This window comes from Vicugna pacos, chromosome 2, assembly GCF_048564905.1.
Source record: "Vicugna pacos chromosome 2, VicPac4, whole genome shotgun sequence".
Lineage (NCBI taxonomy): Eukaryota > Metazoa > Chordata > Mammalia > Artiodactyla > Camelidae > Vicugna > Vicugna pacos.
In genome coordinates this window covers 104370475-104391993 of record NC_132988.1, presented here as the reverse complement: position 1 = coordinate 104391993, position 21519 = coordinate 104370475, and the positions used below count along the sequence as shown (strand labels likewise).

General features: G+C 41.8%; 1 protein-coding gene and 1 long non-coding RNA gene across 4 annotated transcripts in view; one reads left to right on the top strand and one right to left on the bottom strand.

Moving 5' to 3' along the window:
* DHX15 (DEAH-box helicase 15) overlaps positions 1–2858 on the bottom strand; it is a 47351-nt gene extending 44493 nt beyond the window's left edge. Inside the window, exon 1 of the mRNA XM_006207013.4 lies at positions 2613–2858. Coding sequence (XP_006207075.1) covers positions 2613–2683 — 71 coding nt within the window. The 5' untranslated portion in view covers positions 2684–2858. The remainder of the gene's footprint in view (positions 1–2612) is intronic.
* Positions 2859–3019: 161 nt separating this feature from the next.
* Positions 3020–21519, top strand: part of LOC140687804 (uncharacterized) — a 57816-nt gene continuing 39316 nt past the window's right edge. For all 3 annotated transcript variants that reach the window (XR_012062405.1, XR_012062408.1, XR_012062398.1), the window contains exons 1-2: positions 3020–3293; positions 8983–9105. This is a non-coding gene — a long non-coding RNA (uncharacterized lncRNA). The remainder of the gene's footprint in view (positions 3294–8982; positions 9106–21519) is intronic.

Sequence of the window (21519 nt, the reverse complement as noted above, 5' to 3'; positions counted from 1 at the left end):
AAAAAAGATGGGGATGAGGATTTGGGGGAATTTTTTGCCCCTTTCTTTGCATCTTTATCAATGGATATTTGTGTTCCCTGTGGCAAATTACTTAACTTCATCTAAATCACAGGATTGTAGTGAAAATGTGTTTATATACAAATCATCTAAAACAGTTTTGGGAACACTCTACATGTTATCATCGTATCACTATATTTCTTTCACATTTTTAATAGGAAAAGCTCTTATCACGAAGCAATTAACAGAAACTAACAAAGTGAAAAATGTCCCTATCTTCAAAAAGCTTTTTCCATACTTCCCAAGTAGGTTGTCTTCTGGTTAACAATTTTACACAAAAAATGTTGTGGGATGATGAAAAAAGGAGTAAGGTCAGTATGTAACAAATTTTCAACTTTTCTACCTGACTCCAAAATTAAAATACAGCAGGAGTAATAAAGCCATATATAGTTTGGCAGCTTGAATGTGAATAAAATCTCTCACTGGATTATCTTCCATTCTCAGTTGTAGGGAAAATGGGACAGCCATGTTTGCTAGTGGAGTTCACAAGACTGTCAAGTCTACCCTCTCACATAAAACCATCTGCTAACAGGACTTTAAAAAAAAAAAACCTTCAAGACTGCAGAGGAGTCAACAAAAATGACTTTTTAAAACATTAAATATTTTTTTAAAAGGCACTAATAAATACTGTAAACCCACTGCTAAATAAAGTTCTACGAGAAATGACATTCAGGTGACATAAAAATGAGTTTACAAATGTCCCTCCAGAATACCTCAGAACTTTGGCTTTATTCCAAAGACAAACTCTGTCTACAGGTAGATGACATATATAATATCCCACAGAATCATAAGGATACTATCAAAAACCTAAAAAAGCCCACATTTTTACTAAGGATGTAGGATTTACAAGGGAAGGGGAGCAACCCCATGCACATATAATGGGACCACTAATCCCAAGAAAAGCATTTAAATGGTGCACATTCACACAAATATGAGTAAGTGAATTCATTCCCTCCCAGTATATATTTTTTTTCCAATCTGAACTCTGAGAGACATCAGCTGCATCTTAGCCAGATGACAAGCAATTTATTTTTGCTTTACAGGAACGAAGAACCAAGTGTTCCCCACTTTACCAACTCATTATAAATATCACTAAAATAGGCTGTAAAGACTCTTAACAGTATTAGTCTGGGTGCTGCATTGGAAAAACAACAGGCTAAAAATGAAAATTAAATCCAGATATAAATTGTGTAAGGTTGCACAAAACCACCTTAACAACTCTGGGTCTCCATTTCTCATCCCTTAAGCGGAGCTGATTACACTCTCTTTAAAGTCACCTCCAGTGTAAAGACCTCATGCCTTGTAGCTCAAATGCGTTCAAGTTTTGCCGGGAGGGGGGGGGCGGGGGAGGTTGAACGGACCTAAAAAGAGAAAACTGACGTCTAACATTTAATAGTAAAAATCGACTTTCATGTTTTTGCCTAAATTATCCAAATAAGTCTCTGTACTTCAAGAATGAAAGCACACAGTGGACAAGGAATGATTCTGATGCAACTGCTAAAATGACCTGTTAAATTCCTTTGTACCTATAAGAAAACGCTAAGTAGAAAGTAATCTGAAACACCACGAGTCTGTATATTTCAACTCCCAAACCATCTCCACAAGGGTGATATTTTGCCATAAATAGCAGAAACTTTTGAAAAGGGTCTTCTTGTTTCCAAAGCTACTTATGAAGGAAAGCGGGAGGGGGTACAAAACAAGAACTTATTGGGAAAAAAAGAATGCCTTCTAATTTCTATCCCAAGGATGCTCTCTATAACTACTCTCAGCCAAAGCAGGAAATAAAGGAGATGGCGGGAGCGTGGGCAGAGAGCGGAAGTTTGCCTAGTACCTACTTTGAAGTGTTTGAATGGACCGAGGTACGCGCTCTCCCGCCAAACTATAAACTGAACCGCTCCAAACCTCCAGCCCTCCAGCCTATCATGTATATTCCACGTTTTCCTTTCTCCCGGAAGGCCCTCTACTCACCCTTTCCCCAAGAACTGCTCGTCTGCATGCCTCACTCAACTCCCGCCACCCCCATCCCAGCCTACACAAGGATCCACGCGCTTCTCTCACTTTCCGGCCTCCGCCTCTCCCCTGGCTGGGCACCCAGCCGCCCCCGCAAGGCCCTCTCCCCTACACCTCGGCCTGATAAGTACTTGGTGCCCTTGGACGCGAATACTCCCGCCGCGCCCTCACCCCCCCTCTCCCCGGGCTCCAGGCCTTAGCCGGGAGCCCAGGCCACGAGGTCCGCGTTCCCTCCCGTCCGCTCCCCTCGAAACGACTCCTGCTCGACTCCGCCCGGGGAGGAGACGCCCTCGTGGCCAGGACAGGCCTCTCCGCTCTCCCGATTGGGCCGGGCGGCGGCCGCGCCACTCAGCTCCCCGCGCCCTTGCAGGGCCGAACGCCGGAGGTAGCGCCGCTTTCCTGCACCACGCCGCTACTGACCCGAGCCCAGAGAGAAACAAAAGGTCAGGCCCCGGGGCCCGCTCGGCCTGGCCCACCCTGGCCCGCTTCCCGCCGGGACTCCAACAAAGCCCGAGCCGCTGACTCGCGCCCCCGGCCTGGCTTACCCATCGGTCCCCGCACGCTTCTTGCCGGAGGGGTAATCCTCCCCCAGGTCCAACCGGTGTCGCTTAGACATCTTCGGACTCTTCGAGCGGGCGGTTACGAAGGTAGGAAGAAAGAGAACCTGGCGGCTCTATCGGCGCAGTCGAGGGCAGCTACTTAACTCCGGAGGACCCCCCACCCCTCCCGCTACAACAGCCTACACCGTGCGGCCGGAACCAGGAGCTAAAATGGCGGCGGCGGCGAGGGCTGGGCCTGCGCGCGCGCTTCCGCGGTATGCTGTACGTGTGTGCGTGCGTGCGTGCGTAGTGCGCGCGCACGCACCGGAGGCGGGAACTCCAGCCCCGCCCGCCGCCTCATTGGCCCGCCCTTCTTCCTCCCCACCGGCCTCCTCCCTCTTGCTGGCACCTTCCGCCTTCTTAGCGAGTGTTAGGCTGGGTGGGGTTTTATGGCCTTCCCGCCCTTCTGGTTTAGGAAAGTGAGAAAGGAAAAAGTCTAGTCCTAGTTAGGAAATCCTGTCTATCTACGTTACCCTGGCATTAGGAGAATCTGAGACACAAAGAAGTTGAAAAACTAATCAAGATTATACAGCTGATAAGGGGCAGAGCCAGGATCAGAACCAACAGTAACTCCAGATCTAAAACTGGAAGCCACTGACCATTCTCAGTTGCAGTGGGGAAGCTGAGGTGAGAAAATGTCAAGATTTACCATAATCCATTTTGCCTTTTTTTTTACCGCGCTTTGACAATATGCACTCAACCTATTGATGTTTTTACTAGAATAGAGAAAATTCGCAATAAGAGCGTATTTTTTTTCCTGTGTGCCCATTATGTGCTTCTACAGTGTTAACCCTACCTCTCTTCTCACTGTTACAGTTACCCTGCAAGGTAAGTGTTATTTTATGGATGTGGACACTAAGACTATGAGAGGTTATGTCACAGCCATTAGGGCTGTCCCTAAAGCCGTAGCAAATTGTAGGGATAGAATGATTCTATGACTTCTGTAAGTCTCTCCGCCCAGAACCTATCTGCTTTCTCAGTTGCATTCATTCCCGAAAGAAACAGTCAAGAAAAAGATCTGTTGACGAACCCAAGCTGGGTGATCTCTGTAGTCTGTGCAGTGGTTGTTTGGATGCTCTGGAAAACCACATTCGGGTTCTTATCAGAGCCTCAAAACTGCAATCCCTAAGGTTAAATACAACTTTAAAATTGCAGCTTATAAAGAGGATTTTTGTTTTTGTACCAATCCATGTTCCAAAGTCAGCACAGAGAAAAGTGAATAGCTTCACTTATAAAATACTTGGTACAATATTCTACTCTAAAAGTACGTAACAGTATATTGACTTCTGTCAGAGATCATGATGCATAATCTCTGAATTGCAAACCTGAAAGAATTGCCAGCTGATATTCTCTTTATGCTTCGTTTTACAAATGAGTAAACCTGAACCCTAAGTTACACCCAAGTCCACACAGCCAATTAGTGTCAAAGTCAGAATTAAAATCCAGGTTTCACTCTCACAATTCCAGGTCTCCAGGTTCCCAGTTTGAGAGCTACTAAAAAGTACTCTAAGATTTAGGAGAAATAGTGAGGGAAAAGGTTAGAATTCTACTGCAGAAGTGTTCCACCCTAAGAGGCATCAGCCTCTCATAAATGTGCAAGGAAACTTGATAAAGGAGGAACTGAAATCAAGGTGGTAAGACTTCTTCCTTGGGCCTAGGATATATTTAAAGACAGCTGTAATCTAATCAGTTGCATTGTGACCTGAATGACTGAAGAGAGGCTGTATTTACCAAACAGTAGTAGCCTTTCTAGAATCTGCAACAGGGTAGCAAAGGGCCAGAATCTGCCAGGATGTTTCCACTCCCTGTGAGGAAGGGTAGAGTTCTGGGTCCAGATGATCCACCCGAGATTTTTAGGCAGAATGGTCCTAGAAGAGAAAAGAGCTATTCACCAGCTCCCTTACAGCTTCCTGGAAATGTTGCCAGAGGATATTTCCTTTACTCGTTGTCTACCTGACAACTCTCCAGTCTATTATTTGGTCTATGGCATGAATTTACTCACCTAGAAGGAGTATCTTATGCAGCTAACCAGCTCCGGGTGTCAAGCCAGAGATGTCTCCCAACCTAAATTAATAAATAATAATGGTATTAGCTAACACATATAAAGCCCTTACTGGATACACACACACACACACTAACTATTGAATCCTTACAGCAACTTTAACCTGGGTTCTATAGGTTAGACTTGTTTACAGGTGAGGAGACTGTTCACCAAGGGGTGAAGTATTATGGCCAAGATGACAGTTCTGAATTCATCCCAGAACAGTCTGCGTGCTTAAGGGCAGTGTGGTGCTGCTACTGACAAATAGGTATTCATATTCTACATTATTCTTCTAGGGTTTGGTTATTGAGAATAAGTTCCCCCAGTGAGATAAGCTCAACATAAATCGATAAACTGAAGTTTCTACATTGTCCAAGGGGAGGACATGTTTACAGAGCTCTCAATGGATGGATCAGGATTTAAAGGATTTGAACCCAGTCTGCCTCCAGAGCCACATGCTTAACCACTACACTGTGTCACTGTTATCTATCCCTTAATTATTTCATGTACTTATTCACTCAACAAATATTTATTAAACTCCCATGTGAGGCATTGCATTAAGTGCTGGAGTAAAGGGAAGAACAAGATAGCCATAGTTCCTGGCTTCATGACCTGATCAGAGGAAGAGAGGCAGGCATTTAACAACTAACACAGATAACTATATCTGGTAAGTGTTTTTTAGGCCATCTAAAGAGGACAGGCACTGGGAGAACATATAACAGGTAGCCCTTGTCTGGAGTGAGGGTTAAGAAAGACCTCTCTGAGAAAGGGACATTTAAACAAAGACCTAAAAAATCAGTACAAATTGGTCACACAAAGAGGGAGGAAGGCATTCCAAGCAGAGGAAGCAGCCTGTGCAAAGGCCCTGAAACTTTAAAAAGTCATTTGCAATCCACAGACAGAGAGAACATGGATGTAGTGAGATGGGGAAGACATGATCCTGCAGATGCAAGAAGGGGCTGTTTCACGCAGAGACTGAATTGTCCTGCTAATGATGTTGAGGCTAGCCTTCCCAAGAGCAATAGGAAGACATCGAAAAAATTTAATTAGGAAGACGATGTGATCACTAATGAGGATTTGCCAGGATCAACCAGCCAATCTCCCTCTTTGAATTCTCTTTAGCTGCAAAGTGCTTACAAATTCAAAAGAATCTTCAGGACTGCTTTTAATCACCCTGTCCTCTGTCTACCATTTAATAGAAATAGTTACAAAGTGTAGTGGACCCTATGACTGGGATGAAAATCCTGCTTCAAGAATGAAAGACATCTCTCAGTTTCTAGGAGTGCTTCCTGCAGACAACCCTCAGCTGTCTGCTCCCTTCAGGAACTTCCTTGATTAAACAGAGCTGCCCAAAGGCAGCCTGAAGACACTGTGGAGGTATAAAGTCCTGACCCCTCTCCCAGGCTTGGGGTAACGGTGAGCTTCAGAACATCAGAGCGCTTTGTGCGATCAGCTGAGGCTATTGTTGTGATGACATCTCTTGTGTTGCAATGCATTTTGGCCACTAACCACCCAGAGTTAGCTCAGACCCCACAGTTCAAGGGCATAGTCCCCAAGAAGACTACCCTTATTCCAGATGCCATCCACAAGTTCAGGGATCTCTGGGCCACCTGCACTTCTGACCAACTGGCTGTGAATTTGGGGTTTCCCACAACCCTGTCAGGTTCAATAATTTGCTAGAATAAAGATTCACAGAACTCAAGAAAGTGCTGCACTTATGATTACAATTTTACTATAAAGGGTATAAATCAGAACAGCCAAATGAAGAGATACATAGGGTGAAGTCTTAGAGGGTCCTGAGCACAGAGCTGCTGTGCCCTCTCTCTATGGAATTAGGACATGCCACCCTCCTGGCACATCAGTGGGTTGTTCACAAACTAGGAAGCTCCACTGAGCTTCTGTGTCCTGAGTTTGTACTGGGGTTCCCTTACACAGCCATAATTGAATCATTGGCCCTATGATTGACCTCAATCTCTAGCCCCCTTCAGAGGTCAAAAATTTGGGCTAATAATCACATCGCTCAAAGCCTCAACTCTTTAATCACATGGTTGATCTTTCTGGCATGACTAGCCCTCATCCTGAATCGTCTCATTAGCATAAACTCAGGTGTGGTCCAAGAACCCACCATAAATAGCAAATGCATTCCTATCCCATGGGAAATTCCAGTGGTTTAGAAGTGGTACCTCCCAGGAACCAGGGACAAGTTCTTTTATCTACGACAGAATCATGGTCCAGTTTTCCCTCTGTCTGATCCTACTTCCGTGCCTTCCCTTCCACTTGTGTTGATCCTAAGTGTACTCCCTAATAAGCTTCCAGAACACTAATCTTTGCTTCAGAGTCTCCTTCTCATAGAACCCAACCTAAAAGATTTTGTGCCAGAAATGGTCCAAGAAAGCAGATACTATGATTGAATTTTGGAGTTTGCCACCAATTTCATTGGCTGGCAATGAATTAGTGGTAACAGATGGAACATAGCCGCCACAAGAAAGCAGGGCAGTTGTTAGTTTTCAACTGTAGTGCGCTGGAAAAGATTAGGTACAGTTGCCAAAGTATAAGGGAAATAGCATTTATAAGAACATTGGAGGCTCAGTGGTAGAATGTGGGCTTAGCATGCATGAGGTCCAGGGTTCAATCCCCAGTACCTCTGTTTAAATAAATAAATAAATCTTAATTACCTCTCCCCCCAAAAAACCAAACAAAACAGAAAAAGTTAAAAAGAACATGGGGGTTTGATTGGCTATTGCTAAGTGGACTTGATACTTTAGGGGGAGATAATGAAAGACTGATTAATTTGCAATTCAAAGCTCAATATGAAAGCCAGAAGATCTTCTGGGAGCATATGATGAGGTTTCATCTCCTGCAGTGGGAAGACCGAAAACTGAGGACCAATCCCAGGACTTAACTAAACAGTAGCAGAAGGCCGAGTGGAAACTTGGGCAGGCATGAGATTTCAAGGTTAGGTCCCTGGTTGGGAAAGAGCAGGACTCTGACACTTGGGATGAGGACATTTAGGTTTATATACATAAAAAGTCTTGAACCCCTAAATTCTCTACAACCTGCTGTGCCTGCCAAAATGCCCCACTACTTCCTATTAAAAGCAAGTGCTCCTTCATGTGAGATGAGAGCCTTCTGAGCAGGATGATATGCACCTCCCTCAGGATATACCTCTGCCTTCCCTGCTGGCCACTAGACAGTGATTAAGTAGCAATATATGATATTCCAGGGACAGTCTAAGGCTGATAATATTGGAAGCAACTCCCAAGAAGCTGTAGGACCTGGCCAACCAGCAGGAGCCAGGGAAGTATGCATGGGATTGAATTCTGAAGGTTCTGGATAAAGAAGGGAAGAGAGAGTGGGAACATAGTTGGATGAGGGAGAATTTATCAATTTGAGGATACACTCCCAGGACACAGGATTTAAACACTCATGCAGGAATCCCAAGTGATGCAGAACACACTCAAGATGTCATCAAGAGGCATGGAAAAAGCAACGGCTCACAGTAGACCAACTTAGTTAGAAATGTTGAAACTGCTGTGGTTGACACTGTAAGGGGGGATTAAAGGGCACAAATAAGTGAACATGCTAGAGCAAAAATATTTGTATAAAGCTGGAGAACTCAGCCAATGAGTATATTCCCCAGAAAAGTTCAGAGGATATACCACTTATCAATTCAAAAAGGAGTTTTCTGGTGACATGCATCAACATCACTCATAAATTCAGTGGTGGCTCTCTTTGTAGTCTGGGCCTGAAGGTATAAGATGACATTTCAGAGCTGGGCTCCTGAAAGCAGTAGAGATAATAGGACCCTGTAACATAGAGGTCTTATGGTGGTATTAAACATCCAAAACCAAGTGGACACTACAAGGTAGAAGTGCAGTCCAGGGGACCTGACCCATAGAATTATAGAGATGGCAAGCAGGTCAAGTCATCTAGGGCAAAATAGATGGGCAGCCATCAAAGGAAGTCCTCAATCTGAACAACTGAAGTAAATCAAGGATGGACAATCAAGAGGTTGAGATCAGTTACCCCAAAGAAAACTTGCCCAGTTTCTGAACCTAAACCACGTCAAATACCAAATTCTGCATGCTGAGTAAAACAAAGCAGAAATACAAGTTTATTGCAAGGGTTTCAACATGCAAACCAGGACATTCAAGTCTACCAGAGCACTGAGTTCCAAGTTGCTCACAGACTAAAAGGTTTTTATTGGGTAAATGCAGAAGTTGTTTGTCTTTTTAAGCTGTTTGGTTACCAGGTGGTCTTCCTTATTTTGATCAGGGTAGCTGAGTCAGAGGAACAAGGAAATCCAAAGATGATGTAAATAGACTTGGCATTGGGGGATTACCTGGCATCGTCTGCTGATTTCTGAGAAGAGTTGTAAATTCCTGCAGCATATGTTAGGTAAGGATAAGTTTCATTTTTCCTTAAGGCATTTGCATTGGTCAACTCCACTGTGTCCCCAACATAAGTGACTCTATTCTAGTTTTGATTCCTCAATCAGTTTCTCAGCCTGAAATACATTAATTACTGAAGAAACGTGTCCCTAGGAGAAAGGACTCTATGACACCATAACAAGTGTGTACAGTAATAATTCCCCGAGTCCTTTCCTCAAGGGATCTATACCATTTGCTTATGTAGCCGTATGCTGGAGAATAGAGAATATGCAAATATTTCAAGGACAGTTGGGTACAGAATCTGAGCTGACATTGATACTGAGAGACTCAAAGTGTCATTATGGACTCTGTTAGAATGGAAGCAGATGGGAGCCTGGAATGGAGGTCTCACCCAGGTCCAGCTCATAGTAGTTTTCCTGGGTTCTCAAACACACTCACTTGTCATGTCTCCAGTCCACAAATGTACACTTAGAATAGACATCCTTGGTAGTTTGCACAACCCCCATATTGAATTTTTGGCCTGTAAGGAGTAAGAACTGTCATAGTGGGGAATGCCAAGTAGAAGCTTATGAAACTGCACCTCCCACCCCAGCCAAGATACTAAATAAGAAACAACCTGGGGAGAAATTTCCACTTACACCTCCAGCATGTAAATAGCTGTAGGCGTTACCATTTATGTTCTTAGAAGAAAAAGCTGAAGAAACTGAAAGCCAATGGCTTTTCTTGGAACCATTAGAAAACTGAGGTTGGCGAGTAAACTGCCACCTTGAAGTCTGGAGAGATAGGCAAGTTTGTAGAGTCACAGCAAAGATCTGTTTTCATAGAGCAGAAGCCACTGGAGTCATAACTGTTTGGTGCAGTCACCTAAATGATCATTTTGGCAAATTACTAAAGGCTGAGAGGGGCGATCTGGAGAGTGAGAAATTCCTGTGGTCCCCAGTATTAGGGGGGCTCCCACATTTCAGTGGATTTTACCTCTAGGAATCCCATCAAGTTTTCACAATAAAGAGCCAAGTAAGATACTCTCATGGCTCTGCTAGAATGGGAGAAGACTTTATTGGAGCCTTGTCCCACCTTGGAGGAGGGCAATTCTCCCACTCCAACCCCTTCTAGCCATCCTGTCTCACCGAAAAGGGTAAAAAAAAAAAGCTAAGAAAGACTTGTGGAGGTCACAGCTCAGAAATACAAGCCCATTAAAAGACTGAGATTCCATCATAAGAGTGGAGAACACCCCCATCCCCACCAGCAGGGCTCTGGTATAACAGTGGTATAACACTGAAAGAGCTGCCAGATAAGGACTCTTAACTGAGGAAAATTCCTAGGGAAACCCTAGTCAACAGGGGAGAGTAAAGGACACCAGAGGAATTTGAAGCCTTCAGCACCTACAGCTACAGCAAACATTAAACGCGGCCCAACTTCTGCCAGATAAACATAAAACCACACACTAAAGACCTACTGTTTACTCCAGTTCCTATTACCCAATACATCACACCAGCTTTCAAGAAGAAATTACAAGGCATGCTAAGAGACAAGAGAAAACATAGTGTGAAGAGACAAAGCAAGCATTAGAACCAGACTCAGATATGACACACATTTTGGAATTATCAGACAGGAAATTTAAAATAACTGATTAGAAGGCTAAGGGCTCTAATGGAAAAAGTAAATGACACACAAGAGCAGATGGGTAGTATAAGTAAAGAGATGGAAACACTAAAAAAGAATGAAAAGGAATTGCTAGAAGTCAAAACACTGTAACGGAGATGAAGAATGCCTTGCAAAGAATATTAACAGAAATTCTTCAAGGAAAGGGAAGTGATACAATACAGATCAGAAACTCAGATCTACATAAAGAATTGGAGAAGGAATAAATGAAGGTAAAATAAAATCATTTATTTTTCTTATTCTTAATTGATCCAACAGATAACAGTTCATTTAAAGTAATGTTGATAACATATTGGGTGGTTCTAGCAAATGGATAAGTGAAATGAATGACAGCAGTGTCTTAAGGGATGGGAGGGAAGTACTGGGGGTACTCTGGTAAGTTACCTACAGCATACATGAAGCAGTATAATGTTATTTGAAGATGGACTTAGCTAAGTTGAAATGTATATTGAAAACTCTAAGGCAACCACTAAAGTTTTTGGGAAATGTAATTGATATGCTGAGTGAGGAGACAAGGAGATAAAATGAAATCATATAAAATGTTCAACTGAAACCTGAGAAGGCAGAAAAAGAGGGTGAGAGAAAATAAAGAACAACTGTATGAAAAGGAATGTGTGTGTGTATATATATATGTATCTCCATATAACTGAACCACTATGCTGTACACCTGAAACTAACACAACATTTAAACCAACTATACTTCAATAAAAAAAAGAACAAATGCAATGAATAGAAAACAGTTACAAAATCACCCCAGGGAAACAACAAAATACAAACAACCTACTTTAAAAAGTGGGTAAAGGACTTTAATAGGCACTTCTCCAAAAAAAGATATGCAGATACCCAATAAGCACATAAAAAGATGCTCAACATCACTAATCATTAGGGAAGTGCAAATCAAAATCACAATAAGAAATCACTTACACTCATTAAGATGCCTATTATAAAAACAAACAAGCAGCATATAACAAGTGTTGGTGAGAATGTGGAGAAATTGGAACCCTTTGTGCATGGTAGTTGGGAATGTAAAATGGTGCAGTCACTATGGAAAACAGTATGATGATTAAACATCAAAAGATTAAACAAAGAATTACCATGTGATTCAGCAATTCCTCTTCCGGGCATATATCCAAAAGAATTGAAAGCAAGGACTTAAATAGACATTTGTACATCCATGTTCATAAAAGCATTATTTCTCAATGGCCAAAAGGTAGAAATAACCCAAATATTAATTGATGGATGAATGGATAAACAAAATGTGGTATATACAAACAATGGAATATTATTTTTAATAAGGCATGAAAATCAGACCATCTATAATATAGATGAACCTTGAAGACAATACGCTGAGGGAAATAAGATGCTGAGATTTCTGGAGATTAATGGTGGTGGTGGTTGCACAACTATGTGAATGTACTTAATGCCACTGAATGTACATTCTAAAATGGCTAAAATGATACATTTTATGTTATATAGTCATCCCTTGGTATTCAAGGGGGAATGGTTCCAGAACCCCTACGGGTACCAGAATCCACAGATGCTCAAATGCCTTATATAAAATGGTGTAATATTTGCATATAACCTATACACATTCTCCTGTATATTTTAAGTCATCTCTACATTACTTATAATACCTAATACAATGTAAATGCTATGTAAATAGTTGTAAATACAATGTAAATGCTATGCAAATATTTGCCAAAGTGTGGCAAATTCAACTTTTGCTTTTTGGAACTTTCTGGAATTTTTTAATATTTTTGATCCACCTTTGGTTGAATTTGTACATGCAGATATAGAGGGCCAACTGTACATATTTTACCACCCACATTTTTTAAAAAACTGAGAGAAAAAGGTAAAAATGGTTGTCTCGCTTAAAGACCTAAGAGATAGATGGGTGGCAAATCAACTCTTTCTATCCCTATCAAAAAGAGAATCAGAAAATACTCACTCCTTTGGAATGTGTGAGGTTATCCATATATAGCTTTGCCCTTAAGCTGTGTTAACTCTCTGTCCTCTGTCACAACATAGTCTGAAGAGACATGGACCAGCTGGACATCCCACAGAAAATCACACTGGTCCAGTAAATTGATGACATCATGATTGTTGGACAAAATGCACAAGAAGTTGCTAGGATATTAAAAAAATCATGATATGTTTCAATTAATATGTGTATATGTGTTTATATGTGAACTTATTATGTCCAAGATCTATTCCTAATTAAAACTTTTTTAATTAAAAAAATAAGTTGCTAGAATATTGGAGGCCTTAGTAATTCACATACATTCTTTTTGTTGTTGTTGTTGTTCTAGTTCTGTGAAAAATGCCCTTGGTTTTTTGTTTTTTGTTTTTGTTTTTGTTTTTTAGTGGAGGGCATGAACCTTAGAAGATTCAGAAGCTTACCACATAAGTAATTTTTTAGAGTCCACTGAGCTTGGGTATGCTGGGACATCCCCTCCAAAGTAAAGGAGGAATTACTGCATCTTGTAACTCCCATTATGAGAAAGGCAGCACTATACCTGCCACGTAGGCCTCTTCAGGTTCTGGAAACTATAGTCCCAGCAATAATGCACTAACTCAAATCTGACACAGAAGGATGCCATTTTTCTGTGGGGTCCACAGCAGGAGAGGACTCTACAGCCTGTCCAGGCCCAAAGCCAGCAGCAGCAGCTGGCCTCTTGGACCACACAGCCCAGCAGACCCTATAGTGGGAAAATATGACATGTAGATTTTATGGCAAGCTTCAATAGGAGAATCACATTGTAGATCCATAGGGTTCTGGATCAAAGCCATATCAACTGCAACAGAAAATTGTATACCTTTCAAAACTCAGCTCTTGTAGTACTGCCGGGTCTCAACAGAGACAAGTACCTCACCATGGAATAGCAAGTGACCGTGACACCAGAACTACCCTTCAAGAGATATTTCTGTCACCTACTGTAAGCCAAAAGGTGGGGCTGGCCCAGATGGAAGAGGTACATCTAGGAATGAATATCAGTAAGACCTGAGAGCACAAGCAAGATTTAAGAGAAGATAGCATGCAGGTAGGACACAGCACCTGGTGGTATGCTGGACCCAGTCTGCGCTAGCTCCTGAGAGCTCATTGTTAAGTTTCCAAGAAGGTTGCCATCCTGTTGACATCACATTGTAGTTTGAAATTGACTATAGTGGAAGTATTCACACCATGAAAATTAGCAAATACTACAAATCAGATTTTTTTCCTCCTTTTCAGAAAACTGGTTTTTATTTTTATTTTTATTCAATTTATTTATTTTATTGAAGTATAGTTGATGTACAATATTATTTAAGTTATAGGTGTATAATGTAGTGATTCACAGCTTTTAAAGATTATATGCCATTTATAGTTATTCTAAAATATTGTCTGTAATTCCTGTGTTGTACAATTTATTCTTGTAGAGGGCTGGTTTTAAAATACTTACCAGTAGATGCCTGCTTAGCTCACATCTTTTAGTGCATGGTGGAGTCGGGGAATCCTTGATAATCAGTTGATGTAGCTAGAAAAAGCCTGGGCTTGATTCACAAATGACTCAACTTACTTTGTTGGTACAAGCTACAAATGGTGATGGCTGCACTGCTCCACCCAGTGTGGCTTTGAGAGATGATGGTGAGGGAAATTCCTCCCACCTGGTCAGCCACTTTATGTGGAAAGAGAAGTAGCCTAAAATTAGAATACACAGGGACTCACAGGCAGTGCTGAATAGCTTGGTCATCTGGTCAGAGGTCTGGAAGCAGAAAGCTTGGAAGATTGAAGAACAACAAAGACTAGGGTAAAGCCATGTGGGTGAACATACGGAAGTGAGCATAGAGTGTGAAGATCTTTATTTCACATGTTAATGACCAACAGCGAACATTCATTGTAGAAGAGGCACTGAAAAACACACATATCAGTTGATACAAGTCAGCCTCTGACATCAGCCACTCTGGTGCTTGCATGATGGGCACATGAGTGGGATTCCCACCATGGCAGGGATGGAGGTATACACGGATGTAATAGCACCAGTCCTACTTACAGCTGATCTAGTTACTGCCACCACTGAATGTCCAACCTTCTAGCAACAGAAACCAATGCTGACTGCCCAGTATGACACAATCCCTCAAAGAGACCAAGCAAGCACTTGGTGATAACTTAACAATGTTGGATACCATCTTCCGTTTGACAAGAATAGACAGGTATTCTAGGCGTGGATTTGCCAGTACCATTATCCAAGCATATATAGAATATTTAATCCTCCAGCATGAGATTCCACATACTATTGTGTTACACAAAGGAACCTTCCACTTAACATTAAAGGAGATGCTGGGACAGGCACATGACCATGAGATCCACTGTTCATATCACATACTGCAATACACAGAAGCCACTACCCTGATGGAAGAACCGGCTCAAAGACAATACCTTGTGAGCATGACACACCATCCTCCATAATGCGGTGCACATTCTAAATAAATGACCCTTATATGCTGCTGTTTCCCCAGTGGGTGGAATACATAGGCCTAGGGATCAAGAAATGGAAGCAATACTTCCATTTTTCCTTCAGTCCTAACAATCCATTCTGGGCATTTTTGCTTCCCATTCCTGAAACTTTGGGGTCTGAACAGCCAAGAGTCCTGTTTCCTAAAAGGGAGTTCTTTCACCCTGGCTGCCACCGGGCTCTTTAAGCTCCTCATGCCAAGGGACCAGAGGGCAAGAAGAGGAATCACCATCCTGGCCCTAGTCACCAGGAGGAGACAAGACTGCTGTTCCCCAGTGGGGGCAGAAAATAATATGCTTTCCACCCATGGTCCATTTGAGTACCTCTTGGTACTCTCTTGTCCAATTTTAATAGTAAATAGAACAATGTAGCAGGCACAGCCTGAAACTAGCATAGTGACTAAGGACTCAGACCCTAAGTTGAGAGTTGAGAGTCTGGGTCACACTACTAGGTGAGCCACCAGGAGCACCAGAGGTGCTGGCTGAGGGTGAGGGTAGATGGCTGGTGGAGGAGGAGATGATGAGCATTCATTGCAGCACTGAGACCTGCTAGAGCGGTGGTGTCTATAGTTGATCTGAATGGAGTACCTCCTCCCCAGGTGGCCTGTAACTGATCATCATGGAAATATAAATCCTGGTCCCAGCCATCATGATCTGGATCAAACTGGGAGGGCTTTCCTAGCTTTGCAATTCCTGTTGGGATTGACTTAGACATTTTGGGAAACTAACACAGCCAAACTCCTCTCTGCCAGATCCTACTTTCTTCCCTTTCTTTCCACTGGTGTTGATCCCTGAAGCAGTCCCTAATAAACTTCCTACATGCTGATCTCAGTGTCAGAGTCTGCTTCCCAGGAAACTCAACTGAGGATCCTAGGTTGGTTCCTTTATTTTCAGTATAAACAACCTTCAAACAAATTCTAGGTGAATGGTCAGAAAGTTTGAAAGCCTCTTATGTACACTCATTTATTCACTCATTCAACAAATATTTATTTAGCACCAACTAGATATCAAGAACCATTCTAGAGGCTAAGGCTATAGTGATAAAAAATTATAATTAAAAAGATCCCTTCCCTTGTGGCACTTATATTCTAGTGGAGGGTAACCAACAATAAGCATGAAATGAGTAAGAGAATTTCAGATATTGATGGGTGCTATGAAGAAAAAAGACGCTAGTCTGACAGACTGACTGGAGGTGCTACATGTGTGATGGCCTACACTGAGAAGGTGGCTGGGAAAAGCTTCTCTTGGAAGATGACATTTGAGCCAGGATAACAGACACCCAGCCTTTCAAGAACTTTGTAACAATATTCCAGGCAGAAAAAAAAAAACATGTATAGGGAAGGAAATGAGTATGAGTATGTAAAAAATAGAAAAAATAGAAAAAAAGCTAGAATGGAAGGAGGTGGTGACCAACAAGGAGCAGGCTAAGAGGAGACCATTACAGTAGGCAGGGGGTCAGATTGTGTAGGACCCAAGAATCAGTGTAAGGAGTTTGGATTAATTCTAATTTCAATGGAAATCCATCAGAGGATTTTAAACAAGGGAGTAGTATCATCTGTTTTACTTTTTAATAAGTTGCTTTATTTGTTGTTGGAGAACCAACTTTGGGAGGAAAAGGCATAAGTGAGAGCAGGGAAACTGTTGTAAAAAGCTACCAAAGTAGCTCAGGTGAGAAATCATGGTGACTAAACCTGGGATGGTGGCAATAAAGCAAAGATGTAGTTGGATTTGGGATCTATTTTAAAGGCAGTGGAGAGGGTATAGCCCAATGGTAGAGAGCATTCTTAGCATACACAGGCAAGGTCCCAGGTTCAAGCCTCAGTACCTCCATTTAAAAAATAAACAAATAAACCTAATTACCTCCCCCTCCCAAAAAAGATTAAAAAAAAAAGGAAGGATATTTTAAAGGCAGAGTCAACAGGATGTGCTAATGGATTATCTCAGTAGAAGTTCATGATAACAGATAGAAAGAAGAGTATAGAGTGTCTGATCAATCGAGAGCTGTTTATTAAGATGGGAGGATTGTGGCGGGTGGGTTGCAGGGAATGAATCACAAGTCCTATTTTGGTTTTGCTAAGAGACATGACACAGAGTAATAGGTGAAATCATGAGTTCTGATACACTGTCCAGGGTTAGCTGGTAAAAAATAATACTGAGTTCCCCCAGCAAGAAGTCAGGGCACTTCTGGATTGCCAGTCAACTACTGCAAACATCAGAGGGATATGGGACAAGGATATCAATGAATGCTTCTGGCCTGCAGCATATACACCTTCTCTCTCCTCCCTGTATGGACACCCCAGCACAACTGTGATGGCTCTGGTCTAGGCTCCCACGGGCACAGACTCCAAGCAGCCACACTGCCTTAGCCCTGTAGACACCTGGCCAAGAGACCTGGTCAAGTGGGTGAGCATTGCCAGAGAAGAGCCCCAGTGGAGCCCTGTGGAGCCCAGGGCTCAGGGCAGGCGCCCAGCTCCCTGGGTCTAAGGAAGATCCTGCTCTAGGCTCTAATAATTTGTACCAGTTTCTACCCCCAGCATGAAAACTGTATAAACAGAGCAGTAAGAAGCTCAGAGAACCTTGTTATCAGCCCCCTACAGGTGCTGAATTTTTTTAAAAGGAAGTAAGAAGAATGGGAGCCTATAAAGAAAACAAAAAGGAACAGAAAGTGAGGAAGGACAAGATACAATAAACCTCCTAGAAGAAAATATAGGTAAAACATTATCTGGCATACATCTCAAAAATGCTCTCCTAGGGCAGTCTACCCAAGCAATAGAAATAAAAGCAAGAATAAACAAATGAGACCTAATTAAACTTACAAGCTTCTACACAGCAAAGGAAGCCGTAAGTAAAACAAAATGACAACCTACAGAACGGGAGAAAATTTTTGCAAACAATGAAACCAACAAAGGCTTGATCTCCAGAATATATAAGCAGCTCATACAACATAATAAGAAAAAAACAAACAACCCAATCCAAAAATGGGCAGAAGACCTAAACAAGCAATTCTCCAAGGAAGAAATACAAATGATCAATAGGCATATGAGGAAAATGCTCAATATCACTAATTATCAGAGAAATGCAAATCAAAACTATGATGAAGTATCACCTCACACCAGCCAGAATAGCCATCATTCAAAAGTCCACAAATGACAAATGCTGAAGAGGCTGTGGAGAAAAGGGAACCCTCCTACACTGCTGGTGGGAATGCAGTTTGGTGCAGCCACTGTGGAAAACAATATGGAGATTCCTCGAAAGACTAGGAATAGACCTACCAGATGACCCAGAAATCCCACTCCTGGGCATATATCCAGAAGGAACCCTACTTCAAAAAGACACCAGCACCCCAATGTTCATAGCAGCACTGCTTACAATAGCCAAGACATGGAAACAGCCTAAATGTACATCAACAGATGACTGGATAAAGAAGTTGTGGTATTTTTATACAATGGAATACTATTCGGCCATAAAAATGACAACGCCATTTGCAGCAACATGGATGTTCCTGGAGAATATCATTCTAAGTGAAGTAAGCCAGAAAGAGAAAAAAAAATACCATATGAGATCGCTCATATGTGGAATCTAAAAAAAAAAAAAAAGAACATAAATACAAAACAGAAACAGACTTATAGACATAGAATACAAACTTGTGGTTGCCAAGGGGGTGGGGGGGTGGGAAGGGACAGACTGAGATTTTAGAATTTGTAGATACTGACAGGCATATGCAGAATAGATAAACAAGATTATACTGTATAGCACAGGGAGATATATACAAGATCTTGTGGTAGCTCACAGCAAAAAAAAAGTGACAATTAATATATGTATGTTCATGTGTAATTGAAAAATTGTGCTCTATGCTGGAATTTGACACAACATTATAAAATGACTATAACTCAATAAAAAATGTTACAAAAATAGAATAAAATAAAACTATGAGATCTCAATTAAATACTTACAATGGGCAACATGGTGCCTGCAAAAAAAAAAAAAAGATTTAGAATGAGAAATAAAAAAAAAGAAAGTGAGAAAGGCAAGCCCATCACACTGTGAGAGACCTGAGAACAGTGGCCACATGGTACCCAAGCTTGAAGCCTCAGCACAATGCCTGGAACTTACTAGGAGTCCCCTTACTAGGTGGGGACAGCTTCTCTTTCCATCACCAGCTTTACACTCTTTTAAGGCACATCTTCCTCTTGGGGAAGTACCAGTGAGGACAATTTGTCCATGTTTCTCAGTTGGGTGAAATAAATGTCACTGAGCAACCAGCCTTTTGGTTCTTGTTCTCTTGGATCTGCATGCCAACAAAGGAGTCCATTCTCTTCCTTCACTCCCGCTCCTCAGAGGAAGTTTGCTGAGACAGGGCACCCACCCTTTTCTCACCACCCAGCCCCGCCCCATTCCCTCCAAAAGAGGGGGGAGGCCTGCAGTTTCCAAGCTGTGCTACTTCCATTCAGAGAGGGAAGAAATATTAGCCCCACTATCAGTCTCACATCTAAGATACAGTTCTTGGTCAGTTCTCCAAAAGCCATTTTTCTAAAAGCCAGTTCACCAAAGGCTGATTTACTGCATGGTCCAGCCTCCAAGACCCAATCACTAGGAGTCTGCTGTGAGGCTTTTCTGTATCTTCCATGTCTCTCCTTAACATGCTCATGCTTTCCTCCACCTTCTTGAATATAATTTAATGCCATCGTCTACTAATTTTATCATGTGTTATTTCTGGCTCTGTTTTATTGATTAATCTTTCTCATCATTATGAGTTGCATTATTCTGCTTCTTTGCATGCCTGGTAAATTTTTATTGGATGTAAATATTTTGAATTTTGTCTTGTTTGATAGTGGATATTTTTTTTTCCTTTGAATAGTTTGGGGCTCTATTCTAGGACACAGTTAAGTTACTTGGAAGGAATTCAATCCTTTCAAAACTTGTCTTTTTCCTTTGTTAGTTGGGTTCAGAAAAGCCCTTAGTCTAGGGCTAGTTCTGGGAATTATTCTGCCTAATCTTTTCTGGTGGTCTTCCCCTAACCTCATGTAGTTTTCTCACACATATTGCTATGGACTGAATGCTTGTGCCCCCCAAATTCACACATTGAACCCCTAACCCTCAATGTGATGGCATTTAGAGGTGGGGCCTTTGGGACATAATTAGGTTTAGATGAGATCATGTGGGTGGGACCCTTATGATGGGATTAATGCCGTTATAAAAAGAGGAGGAGACAGGGCATCTCAGTCCCTCTGCGTGTGTACACCAAGGATTTAAACAGAAGGAAAGCTCTAACCAAGAAGCCAACCAGGCACCCTGATCTCAGACTTCTAGGCTCCAGAACTGTGAGAAATATGTTTTCTTAAAAAAAATTTATTGAAATGTAGTTAATTTACAATATTATATTAGTTTCAGGTGTACAACATATCGATTCAATATTTTTATAGATTATGCTCCACTTAAAGTTATTACAAAATAACTGCTGTAGAGAAATAAATGTTTGTTATCGAAGCCACTCAGTCAATGGCCTTTTGTTACTGCATCTGAGCTAAGACACACATGTACTGATGAGTACTGAGCTGAACCCTCAAGGAGAACTCTCTGCTGATCTTCCAGGCTCTCTCCAGGCTCTTTATCTCTGGCCTGCTCCATAAATTCCAGCTGCCTTGACCTTCTCAGGGGTCAGAGGCCACTCTGTTTAGGTGCTCCTTCCTGTGCTGCAGCTAAGTTGTCTCCAGGCAGAACGCTCAGGCAATCTTAGGGTTCACATTTTTTTTTCTTTCTCTGTGCTACATGTTGTCCAATACCTTAAAACTGTTGTTTTACATACTTTTTACAGTGATTTCATTATATAGGGAGGAGTCTGAATCTGGACCCTGTTGCTTCATCATGGCCAGGAGCAGAAGTCTGTACAGTATGTTAGTAAACTAGCTATACCATAGACTCAGTGTTCCAATATCTAGTAGGGAAAGTCTTCCCTCATTTTTCTTTTTATTTCAAATCTCTCATGGCCATCTGGATCCCTTTCTCGTTCATATAAATTCTATAGCCAGCTTAATCAATTCTCTTAAAAAGTCCTGTTGGGTTTTGGGTTGGGATTGAATTAAATTTATGTACTAATACAAGATATAAATGATATCCTTACGTTTGTGTATACCTTGCCCTTGGATGGGGAAAGTTAATTTCATAAAATGTTACTTGTCAGCTGCTGGATGCTTTTGATAGCCTGAAAGAGAAGAATGCATGATACAACTGGATTGGGCATTTGAAGACCAATGAAAGGCTGGCCAATTC